General features: G+C 38.5%; 1 protein-coding gene across 3 annotated transcripts in view; it reads right to left on the bottom strand.

Annotated features, from left to right (window-relative positions):
* Positions 1–23,984, bottom strand: part of SLC25A12 (solute carrier family 25 member 12) — a 104,928-nt gene that overhangs the window by 62,525 nt on the left and 18,419 nt on the right. For 2 of the 3 annotated variants that reach the window (XM_006083135.3, XM_006083134.3), the window contains one exon: positions 3,593–3,735. In XM_006083135.3, coding sequence (XP_006083197.1) covers positions 3,593–3,702 — 110 coding nt within the window. In that variant the 5' untranslated portion in view covers positions 3,703–3,735. Of the gene's footprint in view, positions 1–3,592; positions 3,736–9,342; positions 9,364–23,984 lie in introns of those variants that run through there. The other variant, XM_023744875.1, reaches the window with a different exon arrangement.

Below are 23,984 nucleotides of genomic sequence, written 5' to 3'. Positions count from 1 at the left end.
GGTCCCAGACTGCGAGAGGGCACAGGCCAGGCTGGGGGACCTCCCTCCCCCCTCCCCCCTCCCCCGAGTGCACAAATTTTTGTGCACCGGGCCTCTAGTAAAATAATAAAACAAAAGTATTATAGAAATTTTAAGGATGACTCTTTACCTTTCTGAAGTCATAGAACCTTTTGAAAACCTGGGATTTCTACCCAGAAAAATGCACATACAAATGCACTCATTTTATATTATACTAGAGGCCCGGTGCATGAAATTCATGCATGGGTGAGGGGTCCCTCAGCCCGGCCTGCTCCCTCTCACAATCTGGGACCCCTCGGGGGATGTCCAACTGCCGGTTTAGGCCCAATCCCGTGAAAATCCCTGAGGGATGGGGCCTAAACTGGCAGTTGGACATCCCTCTTACAATCTGGGACTGCTGGCTCCTAACCGCTCACCTACCTGCCTGATTGCCTGCCTGATCGCCCCTAACCACTCACATGCCTGCCTGATCACCCCTAACCACTCTGCATGCCTGCCTGGTCACCCCTAACCACTTGCCTGCCTGCCTGATTGCCCCTAACCGCCCCTGCCTCAGCCCCCGCCGCTATGGCTTGTTCCAGAAGGATGTCCAGAATGACGTCCGGAAGGTCATTAGGCTGTCCGGTCTAATTAGCATATTACACTTTTATTATTATAGATTTCACCAAGTTCAGGAACCTCTGAAGATTATTCATGAACAAGAGGAGGTTAAGAATCCCTATATTTCTAGAAAATTCCACCTTTCTCTGCTTTTAGAAAGTTTCTGTTTCATAAACTTATTTATAATTTTTATGACATAACTTTGAATTAGATTTCCTAACCAATCCCAATTTGACTCATTCCAAAGACAGAGAAAAAAACAAAGTTGAAAAAGTTTTTACCATTTGAAATAGAACATATTTACCTTTTGAAAAGAGAAGCAAGTGATGATGATGTTTTAAGTAAACACCATTCAACATTATTAGATTCTTTACTTGCCAAAACCCATTTTTGACCTATTCTTCTCTGGCAACTTAAACCCTTGACCACACTTTTAACAACCCAACTGAGACTGGGAGAATCACATAAATGATGCTTCATAAAAGACACCACTGAGATGGACCAGATGTTCACAAAAGGAAGCATCTGAAAAGACATGGATACTCTGAAAACGGTTCTCAGACCATATTAATAACAATAAATACTCTGATTGTTCCTAAAAGAGCTAAATGTATATGCTACTTTTAATAAGTCTAAAGAAGGAATTCTGATGAAACAGAATTAATTTTCTTTTTTTTTTTTGGATGTTCTTTTTCTTTTTATTTCAGAGAGGAAGGAAAAGGGAGAGATAGAAACATCAATGATGAGAGAGAATCATTGATCAGCTGCCTCCTGCATGCCCACTACTAGGGATTGAGCCCACAACCCTGGCATGTGCCCTTGGCCAGAATCGAACCTGGAACCCTTCAGTCCACAGGCCAACACTCTATTCACTGAGGCAAACCGGATAGGGCTAGAATTAATTTTCATATGCCTTACTGTTTAAGCACTATGAGAAATCCAATGACTAAATGGTCCACAGTAACTATCATCTGATTTGACTTTTTTAAAGATTAGACACAAAATATATACAACTTCCCCAATATCTGCCATTGATAAATTATATAAAATCTTTCTAAGATATAATCCTCATAGTAAATGTCATTACAGGAAAATACAAATGAATACAACATTAAACCTGGACTCAAAGTAGATAACATTTCTACTTAAACGATTACAATAGTCTCCTAGACAGATATCACTGCATTCAAATCTTGTCCTACTCCAACCTATGATTTTTCTAAAATCGTATCATTTACTAGAGGCCCAATGCATGAATTCATGCACGGGTGAGGTCCGGTCGGCCTACCCCAATCAGGGCTGATCAGGCCGGGCCGGCTGGGGAGAGGGGATGCGGGAGGTTGGCCAGCCCGCTCCGCCACCTGGTCCAACTCCCAGTCGAACTCCCAGTTGAGGGGACAATTTGCATATTAGCCTTTTATTATATAAGATGATAATGGAAATAATGTTTAAAGATTCCTTATTGCCCAGTTGTTGTTTTTTCAGTTTTTCACACAAGCACCTCTACAGGGAAGAGAAAAACTCCTGGGTCTTTGGAGGCCTGGGGATGTAACTTGGAACTCACAAAACAAGGCAAATTTTCTTTATAATTCATACAAATATTCCATTTTCTCCATAATACAGTCATATGTGATTTTAATATAAAAACAGTGTTTTTTTCCCCTTGAATTGAATAAACTGAGACTCTAGTAAGATGCACCTTGTGATTTCTGTGACTGTACCATAAACAGCCAGGCTAAAAATATCTCCACGACTTAGAGTCATGAGTCCCTCTTTGACAGCATATAGTCAAAGCCTAGCACACAAAGCCAACCACAACTCTAACAGTGGCAAAGCAGCACCACAACCACACCAAAGTACTTGTAACACAACCTCCTCACTCACACTCCCCAAAACACACACACGCACACACACACACACACACACACACACACACGCCCCTTGGTGCTTCAAGTCACTACTGCTCCCCCTTTCATGGAATTCTCCTTCCTACTTGTCCAACCACCAGCAAGCTCCTTTCATCTTGCCAGATTTCACAATCATCACCTCTTCTGTGATGCTGTTCTGACCACCCAAAACAGACTTAATTATGCTTTCTTGAGTGTCCTTTGTACCTTTTATATACTTCTGCTGTAGCATCTTATCCCCAAAGTATTACTTTTCTATGTTGTTTACCCATTCTTTATCTCACTAGGCCATGAGTTTCTTCTTAAGACCAGGAACTCCATTTTATGTTTGTATTTCTAAGGCCCAACAGAGCCTGGAAAATGGTGTTTGTTCAATAAATGTTTGTCAAATAAATGAGTAGACAGAGAAATGAACAAATAACACTCTCTAAATTCTTCCCTGATTTTTCTTTATATCACATATAATCTCCTAACATATTCTAATTTACTTTTGATTTTGTTCATTTTTGCATAGTTTATTCACTGATGTAATTCTAGCATGTAATACAGTGCCTAAAACATAGTAGATAGTAGGTATTCAATATTTATTGAATGAATGAATGAATGAATGAAAGAAATATACTTAGTTATCTGAAAACCAGTCTGCTCAGATTATATATAAAATATGACTTTTCACACGTAAGTTTTTCAAAAGAAAAAGAAACGCCAGTATCCTTGATAATGGTAGTAAATAACACAGTTTTTATGATCACCTCAGAAAAAATATGATTTATTGATATTAAAATTCCAAACTGTCATAGGTAAACTTATGGTTTTTCCATTTTTTAATCAGACACTGCAGGGCATTAGCCTTCAAAAAATGCATAAAGAGCTCAGCCAGTGTGGCTCAGTGGTTGAACATTGACCTATGAACTAGGAGGTCAGAATCCCATCAGGGCTCATGCCCCACTTGCAGGCTCGATCCCCAGTAGGGGACCTGCATTGATGTTTCTATCTCTCTATCCTTCTCCCTTCCTCTCTCTCAAAAAATGTTTTAAAAACATTTAGAAAATGCATAAAGGTCTTACCCATCCTTGGTTTGATCAGCTACTCCTGCCAAGAGCTGAACAATCTTCGGATTGCTATCTGGATCATTATACAGTCCAAGATAACGCTGGACAAAGTCTTCTGGGGTCATGTAATGCTCTCCATCGACTTCAGTACTGGCATACTATAAAGTAGATAATGTATACTTAAATATTAAAGTTATTCAATATCATTTTGTAGCCAACAAATGTCTTAGGAAAATGTAAATTAAAGGCAAGTATCAAAATCAAAATATGGATAATGCAGACTTTTTCTCTGGATAGTGAAAAAACAAATACCAAGAGCATGACTTAAGAACATTGGTAAAGTACTGATATACTATGTCAGCGATTTTCATCTCATGGCACACATAAACTAATTACTAAAATTCTGCTGCACACCAAAAAAATATACTTTTTTGCCAATCTGACAAAATAAAATAGGTATAATTTTGATTCATTCACACTGGTTGGCTATTGTTGTGTGGGCTGTTTTAATTTTTTTTATTTGACAATCTATGGGGAAAGAGGTCAGTGCTTTTGAGTAAACAGTTAGGTATTGCATGGTTCTGTTTGTTTATTTTCTGTTAATCCTCATCTGAGGATATTTTTTTCCCACTGATTTTTAGAGAAAGTAGAAGGGGGGAAGGAGAGACAGAGAGAAAGAAATATTGATGCAAGAGAGACATACTGATTGGTTGCCTCTCGCATGAGCCCCGACCAGGGGCGGGGATCAAGCCTGTAACCCAGGTATGTGACCTTGACTGGAATCAACCCAAGATCTTTCAGTCTGCGGGCCAATGCTCCAAACACTGAGCCAAACTGGCTAGGGCAGGTATTGCATGTTTTAGAAATTCTTGTGGCACATCAATTGAAAATCACTGATCTAGAAAAATGAAGTTGCTTTAGCTACTTCACTCAACTATCAAAGTAGTACCATCAGAAAATTTCCCAGAATTGAAGAAACACATAATAAATTAAAAAACAAACAAACAAAACACCAGGACTTGGCCCACCATCATAAAATTACAAACCATCAGAATAAAGAGAAAATCCTAAAAGTTTTCAGAGAAAAAAAAAAAAAGCAGGTCACATATGAAGAATTATGAATCACAGACATCATGTTCCTCTCAACAGAAACACTGGAAGCTTGAAGACAATGCAGTAAGGCCCTGAAAATTCTAAGAGAAATAATTTCCAACCTAGAATTCTAAATTGAGCCAAACTTTCAATCAATTGTAAAGGTAGGTTGAAAGCACTTTGAGATGGCCACGTTCTCAACATTTTTTTTTCTCCATTCATGTGTCCTTTCTCAGGAAGCTATAGGATAACTTGTTCCATCAAAAAGAGAACATGAACCAAATAAGAGATGTGGAAATTAGGAAACAGACAATTCAACTCAGGAAAATGGCCAAGGGAAATCCCAGAACTGTGCTGCAGGCCTCAAGAGTACCTAATCCTGGCTGGGGCAGACAGAGGGTTCCAAGAAGGAAGCCACTAGGGAAAATGAAAGGTCAGCTTATCCAGGGCATTTATTTGGCTATGTCGAAAATAACACTGGGAGAAATTTAAATCTTTGCTCAAATGTCACCTACACTTATCACCCTATTTAGTCTTACAACCCATGCCTGTATCTGTATTTCCAATTCCCCATATGTTGCTCTTTACTAGACAGGCACTTTAACCAGCTAAGCCACACCCCATATGTTGCTCTGTTTTCCACTTGGTACCTATCACCTATACTTCTAACATACTATGTATTTTACTTTTTATTATGTTTATTATCTATCTCCCAATTAGAATGTGTCACAAAGAAAAAAATATTTATCTAGTTTGCTCACTGATGTATCCCAAGCACCAAAAATAATGCTTGACACATAGTAGGCACTGAGTGAATATTTATTAAAATAATGAATTGGCAATAGGTACAAAGATTATTAAGTAAACCCTAGCCAGTTTGGCTCAGTGGATAGAGTGTTGGCCTGTGGACTGAAAGGTCCCGGGTTCGATTCCAGTCAAGGGCACATGCCCAGGTTGCAGGTCGATCCCCAGTGAAGACGTGCAGGAGGCAGCCGATCAATGAGTCTCTCATCATTGGTGTTTCTATCTCTCTCTCCCTCTCCCTTCCTCTCTCTTAAATTAATAAAAATATATTTTTTTAAAAAGATTACTAAGTAAGTTTAAAGTTAGGTGATGCTGTACTTTATGAAAAAGTAAATAATGAAAAAGTATTTTTGTTGTACAAAAATAGGAAATATCATAATACATGACTTAACTAAAACATTAATAGTAATAATGTAGATACCAAATATTAACTTAATAATGATTACAGCCCTAGCCAGTTGGTTCAGTGGACAGAGCGTTAGCCTGCAGACTGAAGGTTCTCAGGTTCAATTCCGGACAAGGGCACATACCTCAGTTGCAGGCTCAATCCCTGACTCCAATCAGGATGCACATGGGGAAGGCAACCAATCAATGTGTCTCTCTCTCTGTGTCTCTCCTTCTCCTTTCCACTCTCTCTAAGACTCAATGTAAAATTACCCTAGGGTGAGGATTAATAAAAATAAAATTATGATTACAAATATACAGTGAGGAATGGAGGAAAAAGAATGGGGGAGAATGTAGTATAAGGAATTCCTCAACTACTATAATAAAAAAGTTAATAATGACTAGAAATAGAAGTATCCTATATAATAAAAGCCTAATATGCAAATCGACTGAATGGCAGAATGACCGGTGGAACAACCGGTCGCTATGATGTGCACTAACCACCAGGGAGCAGATGCTCAATGCAGGAGCTGCCCCAGCCCATAGGCCCCAGGCCAGACAAGGTGGTGCCAGTGGGGGGCCCCCCAATTGCCCCACTCGTCGTCCCACAGATTGGCCCTGATCGTCAGCCAGGCCTAGGGACCCTACCTGTGCATGAATTTCATACACCAGGCCTCTAGTAGAAATATAAAGGAAAATAAATAGCTAAAAGAATTACAAGTGGTTGCTTCTGACAAAAAAGATAGGGATGAAAAGGACCAGAGCAAAGAACTTTTGGTTAAGCATTTCAAATATCCTTATTTATAATCTAACTTTTAACAAGGACAGCATTAAATAAAAAATGTTTCCTTTGTTGTATTCTGAAACACACCACAGAGGCTATCACAGCAAATTCTGTATCAACCTACATAAGAAGTAGCCCAAAGTGGACATATTTTTACTAGCTAGTGCTAACAACAGCACCTAGCAAATATCACCCCAAAATAAAATCATGTTCTCTCTACATGCTATTAAAAGTCATTCCTAAAAAGGTCCTGGGTTTAAATCCTGGCCCTACCACTAACTCACTGTGAGTCTTCAACAACTCCATTCTTCAGCCCCCCTAGATATATCACACAACTATAAAATGAAGACTAAACAATTTTTGATGTTTTAAAACAACAGGTATACAAACATAGGATTAAAAAATAAACTACATAATATTGCTACTAATAGTGAATGGATTCTACCAATTCCTATCAATTGCTTCCTCCTCTCCTTCTTTAATGTATGACATGATCTGATACATTTACCAAGATCACAAAACTACAAGAATTTAGAACCAGCAGGAGTGGGGAAAGGCACAATGTCAGGGAGACTACTGCAGTTGGAAAGAGGGAGCAACACAAGGAAGTCTAAAAGTAGAATTTAGAGAGACTGACAAGTCAACCACTAAGAATATGAGTGCCAAACCACAATATGAAAAATGAACTATGGGAACCAAAAAGGAGTGGTTCATTCTAAGGATAGGATGAGGTTGGGAGGAGAAAAGAGAAGGCCTGTTCAAAACAGGCCTTAAAAGTAAATTTCAATTTCAACTGCAAATGGAGAGAAAGGATATTTTAGACTAAAATATAATAGTCAATGTGAACAAATATAGAAATAATTTTTTTTCTTCTTTGGGGAGGAGAGAAGTTAGCTGGAGAGAGAAATGGTAACAAAGAGGAGGTATACATATAAAGATATGTAGATGATGAAAATGAAAAGACAGTTTGAGACCAGATGGTGGAAGACTGAATACTAAACTGAATAACTCTGCATTGTATTCTGTGGGCCATGGGATAGCACTAAAAATTTTAAGGGAGGAGAGGTATTGTCTCATCTTTGCTCTCCCTGGTAGCAATGTGAAAGATGGATTGGGGAAGAAATAAGCTGAGTAGGGGCAAGGAGACCAAGCAGTGACTGTCACAAAGTTCCAGGTGAAAGAAGCTGAGGCTTAACCAAGGCAGAGGGAAGTGCAAATTAAAAAAACAATGGGGGGAAAAAACCAATGGTTACATTCACCCATTGCTAATGGATATGATTTTAATAGTGTTACATTCATACCATTCAGAATTAAAAGGGTACAAAAGGATATTATACAGTGAGAAGTCTTCCTCCCACCTCTGTCCCCAGTCACTCAATTCCCCACTCCAGAGGCAGTCAATCTCTTGTATATCCTTCCAGATCTCTTTTACACATGAACAAGTAAATTACATATACATGATATATGTGTATATACATTATATATACATGTTAGTATATATACACATGCAAGTATGTGTGTATGAATATTCTTATCTAGTTCTTTTTTACACAAATAATAACAACTATTTACACTGTTCTGTACATCTTTTTTCAAATTTAGTCCTTTTAAAAAGTGATTTAGCAATATATGTACATACACACAAATATACCTATACATCATGTATAAAGAGCTATAAAAATGCTCACATCCTTTAACAAAGAATCCTGGGCATGACTCCTATGAAAAAATTTAAGAAAGAAAGAACTAAACACAAAATAAGAAAATACAATAGATGGGTTATGGTGACCTTTGTTCTCTCTTTGTTCTCTCTCTTCACAACTGTTTGAGTGTTGCTTTCTTTCTTTAATTAGCAGATATAAATTTTCAAAAGAGAGGATATATGAAAATATTTGCATTAGTATTAACAAAATTTGGCATCCAATTGTCCTTTTGGGGGGCACAGAGATGTCTTATAGCAATACCTGAGTTTGATTGCCAGGATTATCACCACTACACACACAGAACACATACATATACACACACTTGCATACATTAAAAGTATACTGTACTTACTGAATCACCAGAATTTCACAATATTCTTGACTTTAAAACTACCAGGAAATAAAGCAGCCTTAGCACACACTACCAAGGACACAGCAGCCAACAAGGAAAACAAATGCTTTTGTTGACATGTACTGGAACAGGCTCAGCCAGTATCTGGGATTATAAATGATGCCAGAGAATCACTTACCCTGAGGTATTTTGCTAGTGTTTTCCCCAACTCTCCCAGTCTATTTTAACTTGATTTTGTCTAAAAGATAAAGTGTACAGCTCAGAGAAAAAAAAGTCTTCTCATCCACAAGGAGTCACTCACTACTTAACTTCTGCAGGAGATAGTTAATTAACTCATTACATTAGAGACAATTACTTGGCAATGTCAGTGAGCCTGTTGCCTGAACAGACAGAAGAGGGAGTTTAGAACTGAAACTAGAATCTACGCACAGTCAGTCAAGATGCTAAAACATTTCAGGTATTATGTTAAAAAAAAAAAAAAAAAGGCAGGAAGAACCAAGATGGCGGCATAGGTTAACGCCGGAGTTTGCTGCCTCAAACAACCACTTCAAAAATACAACTAAAAGACGGAACGGACATCACCCAGAACCACAGGAAGGCTGGCTGAGGAGAGATTCTACAACTAGAAGTAAAGAGAAATCCATACCGAGACTCAGAGGAGGCGCAGTGCGGAGGTGAAATACTAAGGTGCGCGTGGAGCAGGCCGGCGGCAGAGGGCGCGGTTGTTGTTTTCAATCGGGAGGGAGTTTCAGACTCTGAGCTCCAGATCTGGGCGAGTCTCTAGGGACCCAGACTCAAACGGGAGAAGCGGAAAGGCAGCTTTCTCTCCGAGGTTTGCAGCGGTTGCAGAGCCGCTGGGGACGGAACTGAGAGCAGCCATAACTGCTCACTCCGCCCGCCCTGTAGGTCCCCTGGAACCCGCCCCGCCCAAGACCTGCACAGAGGCATTTGCCCGATAGCCTCAGGCAAAGGCTAGATTAGCACCGCCCTAGAGATTCAGCACAGAAGCTCTCCCACTGCAGACACAGCTGACTCTCATAGCCAGTTAGCCTGGAGGTCAAGTCACCCCTAGTACTGCCGCAACAATTAAGGCTTAACTACAACAAGACTGCGCACAAAGACCACAAGGGGGTGCACCAAGAAAGCATAAAAAATGCGGAGACAAAAAAACATGACAGAAATGGAGGATATAGAGCTAAAAAACGCAATTTTGAGGGCTTTCAATAATTTGCTAGAAACTGCCAATAAACTTGATGAGAGCCTCAAGAAATCTAATGAGACCCTCGATGCTGTGATAAAGAACCAACTAGAAATTAAGCATTCACTGACTGAAATAAAGAATATTATACAGACACCCAACAGCAGACCAGAGGAGCACAAGAATCAAGTCAAAGATTTGAAATGCGAAGAAGCAAAAAACACCCAACCGGAAAAGCAAAATGAAAAAAGAATCTGAAAATACGAAGATAGTGTAAGGAGCCTCTGGGACAGTTTCAAACGCACCAACATCAGAATTATAGGGGTACCAGAAGATGAGAGACAGCAAGATATTGAAAACCTATTTCAAGAAATAATGACAGAAAACTTCCCCCACCTGGTGAAAGAAATGGACTTACAGGTCCAAGAAGCGCAGAGAACCCCAAACAAAAGGAATCCAAAGAGGACCACACCAAGACACATCATAATTAAAATGCCAAGAGCAAAAGACAAAGAGAGAATCTTAAAAGCAGCAAGAGAAAGAAACTCAATTACCTACAAGGGAATACCCATACGACTGTCAGCTGATTTCTCAACAGAAACTTTGCAGGCCAGAAGGGAATGGCAAGAAATATTCAAAGTGATGAATAACAAGAACCTACAACCAAGATTACTTTATCCAGCAAAGCTATCATTCAGAATTGAAGGTCAGATAAAGAGCTTCACAGATAAGGAAAAGCTAAAGGAGTTCATCACCACCAAACCAGTATTACACGAAATGCTGAAAGGTATCCTTTAAGAAGAGGAAGAAGAAGAAAAAGGTAAAGATACAAATTATGAACAACAAACATGCATCTATCAACAAGTGAATCTAAGAATCAAGTGCATAAATAATCTGATGTACAGAATGAACTGGTGATTATAATGAATCAGGGACATAGAAAGGGAATGGACTGACTATTCTTGGGGGGGAAAGGGGTGTGGGAGATGCGGGAAGAGACTGGACAAAAATCGTGCACCTATGGATGAGGACAGTGGGTGGGGAGTGAGGGTGGAGGGTGGGGCGGGAACTGGGAGGAGGGGAGTTAGGGGGGGGAAAAAAGAGGAACAAATGTAATCTGAACAATAAAGATTTAATTTAAAAAAAATAGCAGGTACTATAAAATGGGTAATATATTTAAACCAAAAGTATTTTTAATGCTTTTAAAATAAAAATGACCCATTTACTTTAAACAACTTCATTAGTTTTAATGCTTCTTATTTTAACTGACTGGGTAATAATGTCTTAAACAGATTTTTAAAAAGTAAACATGGCCGTCCAGCTGGTGTGGCTTAGTGGTTGAGCATCGACCCATGCACCAAGAGGTCACCAGTTCCATTCTAATTTGATTGGACTGCAGGTTTGATCCCCAGTGGGGCGTGTGCAGGAGCTGCTGATCATGATGGTTTTTTCTCTCATAGATGTTTCTCTCTCTCTTCCCCTCTCACTCTAAAATCAATAAAAACTTTTATAAAGTAGTGTTTATATTAAAAAAAAAAAGTAAACATGGCCTATAGCAGCGGTTCTCAACCTGTGGGTCGCGACCCCTTTGGCGGTCGAACGACCCTTTCACAGGGGTCGCCTAAGATCATCCTGCATATCAGATATTTACATTACGATTCTTAACAGTAGCAAAATTACAGTTATGAAGTAGCAACAAAAATAATTTTATGGTTGGGGTCACAACATGAGGAACTGTATTTAAAGGGCCTGAAGGTTGAGAACCACTGGCCTAGAGGAACACACAAGGCTAGAAATAAAAAGTTAAGTGGCCTTATCGAGACCTCTTTCTGCTACTCAAAATGACTTGAGTGTTTATACTAAAAACAATAAAAAGCAACTTAAAACAAAATTTGAGACTCCCAATGCTAAAAATTTAAAATATCAAACAACTTACTAGTTTCATAATATCATTTCCATTTTGTTCCTGTTATTTCAAAGGGTGAACTAAAATGACTTTAAATTAACCAAAAATTATATCCGTACTCCAAATAACTTTAGAGTTAATCATCTGCCATTTCAAAGATGTCTCTTAAGCACTAGTAAATCCCTCTTGGGCAAGAAATCAAGGACACATGAAAGACATAGACAAGAAGTGGCTGAGAGGATCTAAAAAACAACAAAACAAAAACCAAAACCACCACACGTGGTCTATTTTCTTAAACTTTATCCAAACCCGACTCAAGTACTTGAATGTAAAAGTGCATATAGCTTTGACATTTTCAGAAATATTTAAATTTACATTGAGTATAGTTCACATGTGCTTGAAAAAGCCTAGACATTCTGAAGCTTGAGAAATAAGATGGATCTTATAGATTAGAATCTTTACACATTTAATCCAAATTATTGCCTATAAGAGATGGCAGGGTTTCATACTCACACTGAACTACCTCTAGCTGCAAATGAAAAGATCATGTTATCTAGAAATGTTCTGCCTATTAAGCCAACAGATCAACATGTCAAGACCTCACTTGCCTGGAGTAAACTAAATAGTAGTAACTCATTTGCCATTTATCAAATTTAACCTTAAGTGACCTTTAGAGTGTGCTACCTACATAAGAGGTTAACTATAAAACAAACTTTACAAAGAATTTACACAATATCCTAAATTTCCATTGAGTAAGGGGGGGAAAAGGTTAACTTAAAATTCAATAACATGAATGAGTAAAAAAAAAAAAACAGTCTAAATGATACAAATTACCTGCTTAAATGGTTTAAAATTTTTTTAAAATATCCTTTGATGTTTTCTATGTCTAAAAGATTTTTTCAGAGATTATACAGGAAAATTCTGATCTGCTGTGACTATAAAGCTGGTTACTTTTTAAAAATTATGCAGTGTATCAAGATCAAGGATTTCCTTTTTATGTATACCAAAATCAAGGTAGTGTATATAGAAGCACTACTTTTTAAACTAAAAATCTGCTAAAATCCAGTCTTTCAGGTTATTGTGCATTCAATTAAAGGCGTTTATGAAGCACCTTGCCTGATACTAGATGCAGAGATCAATAAAACATTGTTCCTGTCCTCAAATAGCTCAGAGACAATGGCATGATGGACACCTAAACCAGGGTCAGAAAACAGGTCCTAATCCCATATACTGTTCACTAGTTGAGATTTCTTGAGCAAAACACTCTGAGCCTCTTTAACAGAAACAGCTGTGTTGTTGTGAGGGGAAAAAATGAAATCTTGCACACCAAAGTTCTTGTTATTATAGAGCATATATGCCTATTGAAATTATTCTAAAATGCTTAGAAACACAGAAAAGTTTCCCTCCTGCTTTACTGAATTTTTCTGCTTTTGCTCAAACCTGAAGGAGTTATTGTTCTAATTCTTAATTTTTCTCCAAACCAAGTTTTCTTCCCACAATTCTTGGGTTTATCAGGAGATCAGTCCTGACTAGTCCAGGCAGCTTCATCTCTGCTTATCCATCATGTGGCTGTAATATGAGTCAAAACAAACTGTTCCTCTATGACTTTGTTCCAACAGAGATGAAATGACATTTTCAGATCTTAATATACTTTCAATTTCAGTAAATCAAATGACAATGTCACAAAGTTCAGTAATTTCAATTATTAAATAGAGCACTTCCCATATAGAAAAATGAATTACATGAACAATGGGAGAAAAAGACATGCACCAAGGTAAGAGCTGAGCATTTGAAGTGAACCCTTTTGCTGTTCTTCCCTATTACTGCTCCTACTCCTAATAGGAGCCCAATTTAGTAAGGAATGCATGCCCTTTCACTACAAAAGCACTCTGCATAATGAGCAAAGACCACAACTGATCTGACACACAAACCCTATTACAACAGTACAATGTGGAATTCACCTTCTATCATAAATAATATTTTAATGAGTAAAAATAAGTTTATCACATTTGGCCACATTAATTTTAACAACTTTATTGAGCCACATTAATTTTTTAAAAACAGATTTTAGTGATGCAAAGTTTTTCTGATATTTATCAAAATCAAGTACACATGCTTTGGGAAAAGGTAGTTTTATTCATCTAAATTTAATTAGCATTTTCAGTTGCATATTTCACAAACAAAATCTTTTATTTGATTTTGCAAAAAAAATTCCTCAAATGTCTGCCTCAGATTTCTTCCATGAAATACTATGGGCTTATTTTTCTTTTTGCTTTAATATATGTATTTTTACTATCCATTACAGCAAGTCCTACTGTTAACTACTAAACAATGCAATTCCTAACACAGTAGGGAGGTACAAGACCCTCGTTAATCACTGAAATCAACTGAAGATACCATAATAAACTAGGTCGACCAAAACAATTTTCTCCTTAAAATAGCCAAAAGCCTTGGAAATAAAATAACGACCTGAGAGAACTCAGTAACTGGAACCAGAAGGTTTCTAGGGGCAGATTATTAAGTTGAATAATTAATTTGCATTGTTCTTAAAATAAATATTTCAATATCTTGGTGGAAGTAACCATGGGAACATACAAGGAACATATATATTTATAAGCCTGGGTAAATCATGCCTTTGACAATCAAGGTACAATTCCTAGGGAGACAGAATGCTTTAATGTTGGTAAGTCTTGATTAAATACCAAGATTTTCACCATAGAGAAAGGAGGACTTTATCCTTGTAGGAAGCAGAAAATATTAAGAGAGTTAAGAGACAAATTAACCAAATACAATGTATGAACCTGACTTAGATCCTAATTTTTTTTTGTTTGCTTGATAGAGGGAATTTAATATAAGAACTGGTCATGAAAATAAGAAGGGATACTAAGGCAACTCAGAGATGAGCAACAGCAAGAATCACTCCTGCCTCAGGGCCAGAAGGATAGAGGGAGAAGACTCAGCTACTAACCAGATGCTCTCTGAAGTGGGGAGGGAGAGGATACCTCGGCTTCTCCTTCCTCCTTCTCTTCAGTGCCCCATTAAGTCCTTCCATTTTGCCAACCCTATCCAGAAAGCAGGTGGCTAGAGAGCCTGGACAATGTAGTTGACAGGTACTTAGCTCAGGTTCCCTTGAACACTTACAGTTAAGCAAGGCTTATGGGTATTGGGAGATAGAATCCCAGAGAAGCAAGAGTGAGAGGAAAAGAGAAGTGAGACGTGGAATAAAACAACTTAAAAAAAAATCAGGAAAATTTCAACACTGAATGGAAATCCATGTTATTAAGGAATATTTTTAGGTGTGATCATCTTATTGTGGTTTGGCTGGTTTTGCAGTCATCACCTTTTAGAGATACATTCTGAAGTATTTATGGATACAGTGATATGTTGTCTGGGAATTGCTTCAAAATAATCCAATGCAGCTGCAATATAGATAAGCAAGATTAGCCATGATAGATGGTGAAGCTGAGTAATGGGTATATGGCAATTCATTATGCTATTTTTCTCTAAATGTATATATGTTTAAAATTTCAATAATAACGTTTTTAAAAGGCTATAGAACAATGAGATGATTCTAGATGTACTAACATTATGTAAAAAATTGCATTAAAATACATAAACCATTTACTGTACAACCTTGAGCAAGTTACTTAATCTTTCTGGGTCTCAGTTTCCTCATCTATAAAATGGGAATATTAATGATACCTATCTTATAGATTTGTTCTGAGGATTAAATATGATTTGTATAAAATACTTAGACTAGTACCTGAGACAAAACAGTGACTCAGTAAATAACCAATTACAGTTTTAGAAATCCAAAAATGGCCATGGCACTGGCTTCAGTGAATGATGCTTCAGAAATTTCAGCAGTCCTCACTTAGCATCAATAGGTTCTTGAAACTGCAGCAAAATGATGTATAAAGAAACCATAGCCTAATTGATATAAAAAATCTTAAGGTCTTATAGCAGCTCATCAACATTATAATGAAACAGTTGAGCACAATGATGTTATTCGAGGACCTGACGCACAAAGTAAAAAAGAGCTGGACAGAACTGGGACTTGCTGATTTATTTTTTTAAGTTACACCTAAAAAGTAAATTAAAAGTCGCTCTTTCAGATTTGTTTTGACATTTCAGAGTCTATGATTAGACTATTATTCCTTCTCTGATCCAGACCGGGCAACTGAAAGTTCAAGAGAAAACTGCATATCTACCACAGCCTCACAGGTCTCTCAATCTTAGACCATGCTATACCCCATCTCAGAGCCTATAGAGTTGAGAGAAGCCATTACCTCTTACAATTGTATTTCAGAATGTGGGGATTTGTAAACATCTTCGGATGTAGGTCTCAAGAATATAAGTAATTAACTGATTACGTGTACACAGTCATAAACACATATTAATATCTTAAGTCACTTTATAGGCCCAGCAGTTACCTGGGGGAAAATAAGGGACTCAAACCCTATTCAGGAAAGAAAAGTCCTCATCTCATTTTAGAAGAAAAGGAAGAGAACAAAGAACCAAACTTTATTCAGTTCTCCATGTGTCAGGCACCATTTACACATTATTACCTCATTACCTCACACAGGGATGCTAGGTGTAATTATCCTTCTGAGAGACAGATGAAACAAGCTCCAAAAGTAATGTGAACACCTAAGGTCACATAACAAAAGGGATCAAATAAGGATTCAAATCCAAGTTAAACTACAAAGCCCACGTAGACTCCAGCTACACTCTGTTGCCTCCTGGAAGACAAGTTACCTGAGGCACAACTCAAGATATTCTAAGAACCCTATGAACAAGCGGTAATTAAATTGGAAGAATCAGTCTACTCAAAGCAGTCATTCATGACAAAGCACAGAAATGTATAAGAGAATTTACATTTCAACTTTACCTTTTTGAACATGATCTATTTAAATACAAATTGAATCATTCCATAGTACTTCCAAAGTGCTAGACCTTCAGTGGTTTCCACGATACCCTTCAAAAAAAAATCCAAACTCTTCTCCGTGGCCTATATGACTCCTTCAGCCTGATCTCTTACTAGACATTCATCGCCCTCACTCACTGATGCCTCAGGCACACTAGCCTCCTTTCTGTTTTTTGAATATACCAAACCCTTTTCTATATCTAGGCCTTTGTACATGTGAGTCCTCTTTTTGGAATTCTCTCCACCCACCTTTCAGTTTTTAGCTCTAGTATCACCTCCTCAGGGACTTTCACTGACCACCCTCTTGAAAAATGATAGCCTTCTTCATCATTCTGTTTGTTTCCTTAGTAGACTTGTCACAATCTGTAGTGTGTGTGTGTGTGTGTGTGTGTGTGTGTGTGTATACTTGTTATTGTCTGTCTCACCCCTACCTAGACTGTGAGGTCCTACCTTTACTAAACTCCTTTATATTAGCTCTATAACCTAGTTATAACCTAGCACAATGCCTAGCCTGCCATGTAGTAGGCAATGAAAAATGTGATTGATAGAACATTACATGGCATCTAATAACACTAATTTTCTCATCTTTTCAGTTATTTTTCAATTATTCCAGTTGACTCAAGGATAAAGTCTCACTATGGTGCCAGTTTGCCTTTAATGCCTAACACTTTTTTAAAAAATGAGAACTCTATATAGTTTATGGCAAATACTTTATAAACTTAAGGTAAAGGTTATTTATTATCTTCAATCCCTATATTCTAAAGAACTTGGGAAAACAATCAGTGTGGTTAAGAAACTATAGATGCCCTTCTGTGCATCTCATACTGGGTTTATTCAATCCAATTTATGTTGGGAAGTCCTCTTTTAACTTCAGGTTTTGAACTGCTAAATTCTTGCTTTTTAAATTACTCACTTGCTCAAAATTTGATACATACACATTGTAACCTTGTTTCATTTTCCCCTAATTCTTCCCCAACCAAGTTAACAACTTAGTTTCTATCCGTCCATATTTTTCTCAATGCCCATTAAATCATACAAACATGTGTAAATATGCATATAAGTGACTTATAGAAAATTAGTATTATGCTATATACCAGTGATGGCGAACCTATGACACGCGTGTCAGAGGTGACACGCGAATTCATTTTTTGGTTGATTTTTCTTTGTTAAATGGCATTTAAATATATAAAATAAACATCAAAAATATAAGTCTTTGTTTTACTATGGTTGCAAATATCAAAAAATTTCTATATGTGACACGGCACCAGAGTTAAGTTAGGGTTTTTCAAAATGCTGACATGCCGAGCTCAAAAGGTTCGCCATCACTGCTATATACACTTCTTTACATTTTTCTTTTCTCACTTAATAGTACATTGGAAATCCCTCTAAATCAGCTGCAATTAGTATCTGCATAGCTTAATTTTCTACCACTCCCCTTTTGATAGCATTTTTCTTCTCTCCCCTTTTTGAGGAAAAACTGAGTACTGCAACTAACAATCTTGAACATATATATTTTTACTAGAGGCCCGGTGCACGAAATTCGTGCACGGAAGCGAGGTTCCCTCAGCCTGGCCTGCACCCTCACCAATCCGGGACCCCTCAGGGCTGCTGGCTCCTAACCACTCACCTGCCTGCCAGCCTGATCTCCCTAACTGCTCTCCCCTGCTGGCCTGATCCCCCTAACTGCTCTCCCCTGATGGTCTGATCTCCCTAACTGCTCTCCCCTGCTGGCCTGATCCTCCTAACTGCTTTCCCCTGCCTGCCTGATCACCTCTAACCGCCTCTGCCTCAGCCCTGCCACCATGGTTTTGTCCAGAAGATGTTCAGTCTAATTAGCATATTACCCTTTTATTAGTATAGATGCTACCTTGTCCTAAAAATGCAGGTTGTTAGCAGGTTTTCCTATCATGGAAGGGGAGCCCGCAATAGCATCCTGGGTTCTGACCAGGGCTTATGCACTCATGCTTTATCTCAGCAGATGAGATTCCTAGAAGACTCTTGGATGTACCTTGAACATTTCTTTCGATTTTGCCAAATCCTCCTCCAAAAATGTTGAACCACTTTAAACTCCCACCAGCAACAATGCGTGAGCCCTTTGCCCTACTTTGATGCCAATATCATTGATTTCCCTCTAGAAGCTTCCCTCCCCTCAGCTGGGACTGCTTGGCACTTGAGCCAAACTCTCTGTTCAGCCCAGGACTTGATTTCCCGAGATAGAATTATGGAGGAGGAAAAATAGTTTTCCTCTACTCTTCTGAGTTCTTAGCGGAGGCCCTTGTAATGAAAGACAGATTACCAAGAGAAAAACAAAAGTTCATTAACATGTGTACCTCATGTATATGTGGGAGATCCCAGGGAAAAATGAATAACTCCCCAAGGTAGCTTAGAATCCAGATTTAAATACCTTCTTCCTAGGGAGAGGGGACAGGAGATGTAGGCCTCTTAGAGGAGAGTACATGATTTTTAGGAAAGATGAATGGGGGTGGGGGAGATAGTTTGTAACAAAGTTTGGGTGTGATGTCAACTTCTAGTCTCCTGTTCTGTGACAGGAGTCAGTCTTCACTGGCTGATGACACTTTTCCCATCGAGGGAACCTTTTTGGGGGGTCCGATTTTAGGCAGGAGACTTCAGTGAAAGCCTCTCCTTGCATTTGCTGTTTTTCAAGCATCTGCTCAAGATCATCAATATAACAACATGGCATATGTTGGGGTGGTCTGTTCTCTGACCTTCAGAATAAACCCAACAAAAGCTTGTTTCCTCTCTTAGATGATTTGCCACAGTAGCGTTATTCCCTGGAGACAGTATTCTAACCAGACCTTCGTGGGAGTGGTCATAACATGCCTTGTGCTTGTAGAAAGGTGTGGGCCATATCACTAAATAAATCAGGGTCAGTTTTCTCATCTTGTGGAAAGGGAGATAATGATAGTTTATCACCCTTTCCACAGGTTTCCTACGGGTTTGTGTCTCTGCTGCAGCCCCAGTGGCCCCAGCGCCTCTGCAGCCATGGGGCTTGGGGCTGCTGGGTGCCGGCCCCTCTGCGGGCTGTGTCTCTGCTCCTCCAGCCCCAGCAGTCCCAGTGCCGCCTCGGCTGCGGGGCTTCGGGCCGCTGGCTGACCGGCCCCCCTGCAGGCTGTGTCTCTGCTCCTCTGGCCCCAATGCCAAGGCTGGACCTTGGGGCTTGGGGCTTGGGGCTTCCGCCCAGCAGGTTTGGGGCAGAACGCCTGCGTCATCGCCATGGTGACAATGCAAGCGTCCTGCCCAGCCACCGCCATCTTTTGTGGCGGAGTGATGGCTAATTTGCATATTACTCTTTTATTATATAGGATGAGTATTTTTATTTCTCTGGGATAAATATCCCAAAAGTAGAACTGTTTGTCCAAATGGTATCTTCTTTTTATTTGAAACCCCTGCCATATTGCTTTCCAAAGACTCTTTGTTTCCACAAATACTGTATGAGAGCAATTTTCCCCCTCCACATTTGACCTGAGTTGATGCTAACATTTTTTACTACTACTTGTATTATAACTATAATATTATGGTAAGTATCCCACACTTTTGAAAACATAGCCCTAATGCATATTCCAACAAAGTGGAAGGGTCTCCTGATAAAAGCTCTGCTTAATTTCATTCTCAGCCCCAGGTTACTGCCAAAAGTAAGTAATTACAAAATATGTAAACAAATTTTATTAAATAAAAGGACATTTCTTTCAAATAAAAATGTTACCATAAAACTAAGAATCACTCTTTGTTTTACATTAGCAGCATCTTTGTCCACTTATTCTTTAATCCTAAATAAACAAGATAGAAAAAGAAAGCATTTTCATAATTTTATATGGGATATGATCTTCATTGTTACATTGGTGATAATGAGAAAAAGAATAGGCTCAAAATAATTTTTGGTCTAGCATATGTAATGAAAGGTGCAGTCTCAACAAGTGTTGCTTTTACCATAGAATACTTTGATAAATGAACTGAAGGTCTACCAACTAAAAAAAAAGAGTTCTTGAAAAATCATATACTTAAAAGTTTTTTAAATCTACTTTGCCACAAAGCACAGACCAGATAAAGTTTTTATTTTGAAAGCTGTCAGCCTTATAACAAACAGCCTGTGACATTCTTGTCTTCACCTCACCTCCTTCATTGCTTCTATTTTCTCCTTTTTTGTACTGTATACTTCTGATATAGCAAAATTAGGTCGATGATAGTGAGTGGGTGAGAGAGGTAAAAGAAGAAAGATAAATCAAGAAATGACAGTTGAAAAGGTAGTAATAGTAAAACCTTAGCTTGGCAACTGGTTGTAAAATTATGGCACAAACTAACACATAGAATTCATTTGTTTCGCTCCAATTTTATAAACTTGAGGAGCAGGAAAAAAACAGATTTCTACTGAATATTATCTGTTCTTTTTTAATTAATAATACAGCTCATCAAAATTGTAGAAGCAATGAATACCGAAAAAAAGCACCTATTTTCCTATACTCAAAATAATAATTCTTTATTCTTATAAAGCCCTCTCATGAACTCGCACACATCATTTCACTAAACATAAATATAACAGCACTTTAAAATAGGAATATTTTGCTGCTTACAAAACAAAGACTTTTGAGCCATACTGGCTATTTGTGAATTTAGACAGTTAATGACACAATTCTAAATTTTATTTTTAAAAAAGAGCTTTCAACTGTGTTCTAAAATTCAAAATTAAATCATCTTTTTAAAAGCTCAATTGAGATCCTGAACTCAAGTGACCCTCGAAGCCTACCAAAACCAAATTCAATAACAGCGTAATCTATAAACATATATTTTTATTGATTTCAGAGAGGGATAAGGAGAGATAGAAATATCAATCATGAGAGCATTAATCGGCTGTCTCCTGCACACCCCCTACTGGCGATTGAGCCTGCAAGCCTGGTATGTGCCCTGACCGGCAATCAAACTGTGACCTCCTGGTTCATTGGTCCACACTCAACCACTGAGTCACACGGGCCAGGCTATATTTTAGTTTTTTACTGTATCCTTTTTGTAAAACTCTAAACTCCCATGGGACCATTCTCCCTAGTTCTCTTCCTCCTCCTTCTCATTTCAATTGTGGATATCACTTATAAATCAGCCCCTTATTCCTTGTCTTATGTTATATTTAATTCCCCTAATCACAAGGATCCATGCACCACCTATATGAATTTGTATCTGTCCAAATCTGACTTTAACTTATTGGGGCACATTTATTTATCTATCATACTTAAACTCCTCTCCCCCAAAATTCCCCAAATAGATGCTTCATCAATTAGCATCTATTCTGAAAGTGCCAGATTCAATACTCCTTCCTTTACAAAGTCCCTGGTATTGTCCTTTCCATTTCCCAGCCTCTCCAGGTCATTATCATTCACATATATTATTTCAATAGCCTCTTAGCTGATCGTCCTACCTACTTCCAACCTCTCCACACTTTGTCCAACAAACACAAAGAGCTGCCAGAATTCACCACTTCAATTTGCCCACTCAGAAACCCACAGTGCCTTCCCACTGTTTCAATTCCAAACTCTTTGGCCAAATGTTCTAGGTAGTTACAGTGTAGAGGCCCTTTTAAAAAATCCCCTAAGTAAACAGATTTTTTTCTTTAACTTAACAAACATAGTTGTCATTAGCCCCTCAAAAAACTAGGCATAGTCCTAGCTCTTTCTTTGTACTTCCATCTCTCCTCCCCCCAAAAAACAAATCCATACAGAACTATAGATTTTTCCCATGGGTTTTTAAAATTGGAAGGGCCTCAGTTTGGATGTGGTAGGTAGGTGGAGAGACATGAGCAGAGCAAGGACAATGGACCAGGTACAAAGCCCTGGTGCCTAGCAAAAGAAAATTGCAGGGTGGGACCTCGTCCCCAGGGTGACCTTTCCTCCCCTAGCATATCAGGGATCCTAAGGTTTGGACCCCCTGATCTTTTCTCCCTAGAGTAACACCTATGCCTCAGTTATATTTCAGCTCCAGGTCCAGAAAAGCAGCAAAACCAAACAAGCAACACCATAGCTGACCTCAGAACCAGCTGCATTGAATAAAGACCCCCTGCCCAGACACCAATCAACCAATCAGTGAAAACCCTGACCCTGAAAGGACACACCTGGAAAGCTACTGAATATTCTATTGAGATATTCCCTCGAAACCTCCCCTAAAATCTCCACACTTAACAGGGAGGACCCACCTCCATCTGCCTCCCACACAGGCCCAAGCTCCTCGTCTTCCTTCCCCTTCCCCCAGGAAGGTTACCATTTCCTTCCTCATTCCCAGGGCCCTCCTTACCTCTGTGTACCTTGTTTCCTAAGCCCATTTCCTCTACAAATTACTTCTTCTACCTCTGTGATTTTCCAAATAAATGTTCTCTTATAGTTTGAGTTTTGGCTCTGAATTCTTTCCTAGGCAGAACTCAAGTACTGAGGTTGCTGAACCCAGATCCAGTCCGACCTTGCCAGTCTAACACCTGATGCCTTCCCACCTTCTACAACGCCCATTCCCTTAAGTCCTACTGAGTCCCACATGAGAAGATGAAACCCAGAAAGGCCAGGTAATTAGCCCACCAGTACAACTAGATAGTATCAGGACTGGGAATTGAACCCAGTGCTCCTGACACTCATGTCAATGCTCTTTTCCCTACATCATGCATCATTTCAACTGACTTCTTCCATGCCTACTTAATCTAGAAAACAAAAGTAACAATATCACATGAACTCACAAGACAATTGGATATAATCATATGGTGTGAATACTAACATATTTTTGGCTATTTTCAAGAACTTGTGTAAGGAATAAGGATTTCAAACCATAAACAGAGCATTTCTATTACAATTACATTTGTTCTTGAAATTATGCTTCCCCTAAAATCATCTATGCAGCCTCATCCCCCAAAAATAGGTTAAGCAATCCATGTCTCAGATAAAAATGTCATCTATTCCAGGCTCATCAGCATATGTTAGAATCTGTTCCTAATATAGAATCATAAACTTTTGGAGTTGGAAGGAACCTTGAAGATCACCTCTCATTTTACAGAGAAAACTAATACCCAGCAGGGACCTGCCTAAGGTCAGAATTTCTGTACAAGAACCCAGGTCCTGAATAGAAAGTTCTCAAAAGAAGGTTTCCGAGAAAAAGCACAATATTTAGTGGAACACTTTAGTTTATCTCTCTTTACATCTCCTTAAGTAACTTCCTACATGATGAACTTTTGGAATTTAAGAAAAAAAGCAAAACAAAAAACTAAGCTAACTT

Source organism: Myotis lucifugus, unplaced genomic scaffold, assembly GCF_000147115.1.
Source record: "Myotis lucifugus unplaced genomic scaffold, Myoluc2.0 scaffold_5, whole genome shotgun sequence".
In the NCBI taxonomy this organism is placed as follows: Eukaryota; Metazoa; Chordata; class Mammalia; order Chiroptera; family Vespertilionidae; genus Myotis; species Myotis lucifugus.
This window is presented reverse-complemented; position numbering and strand designations above follow the sequence as displayed.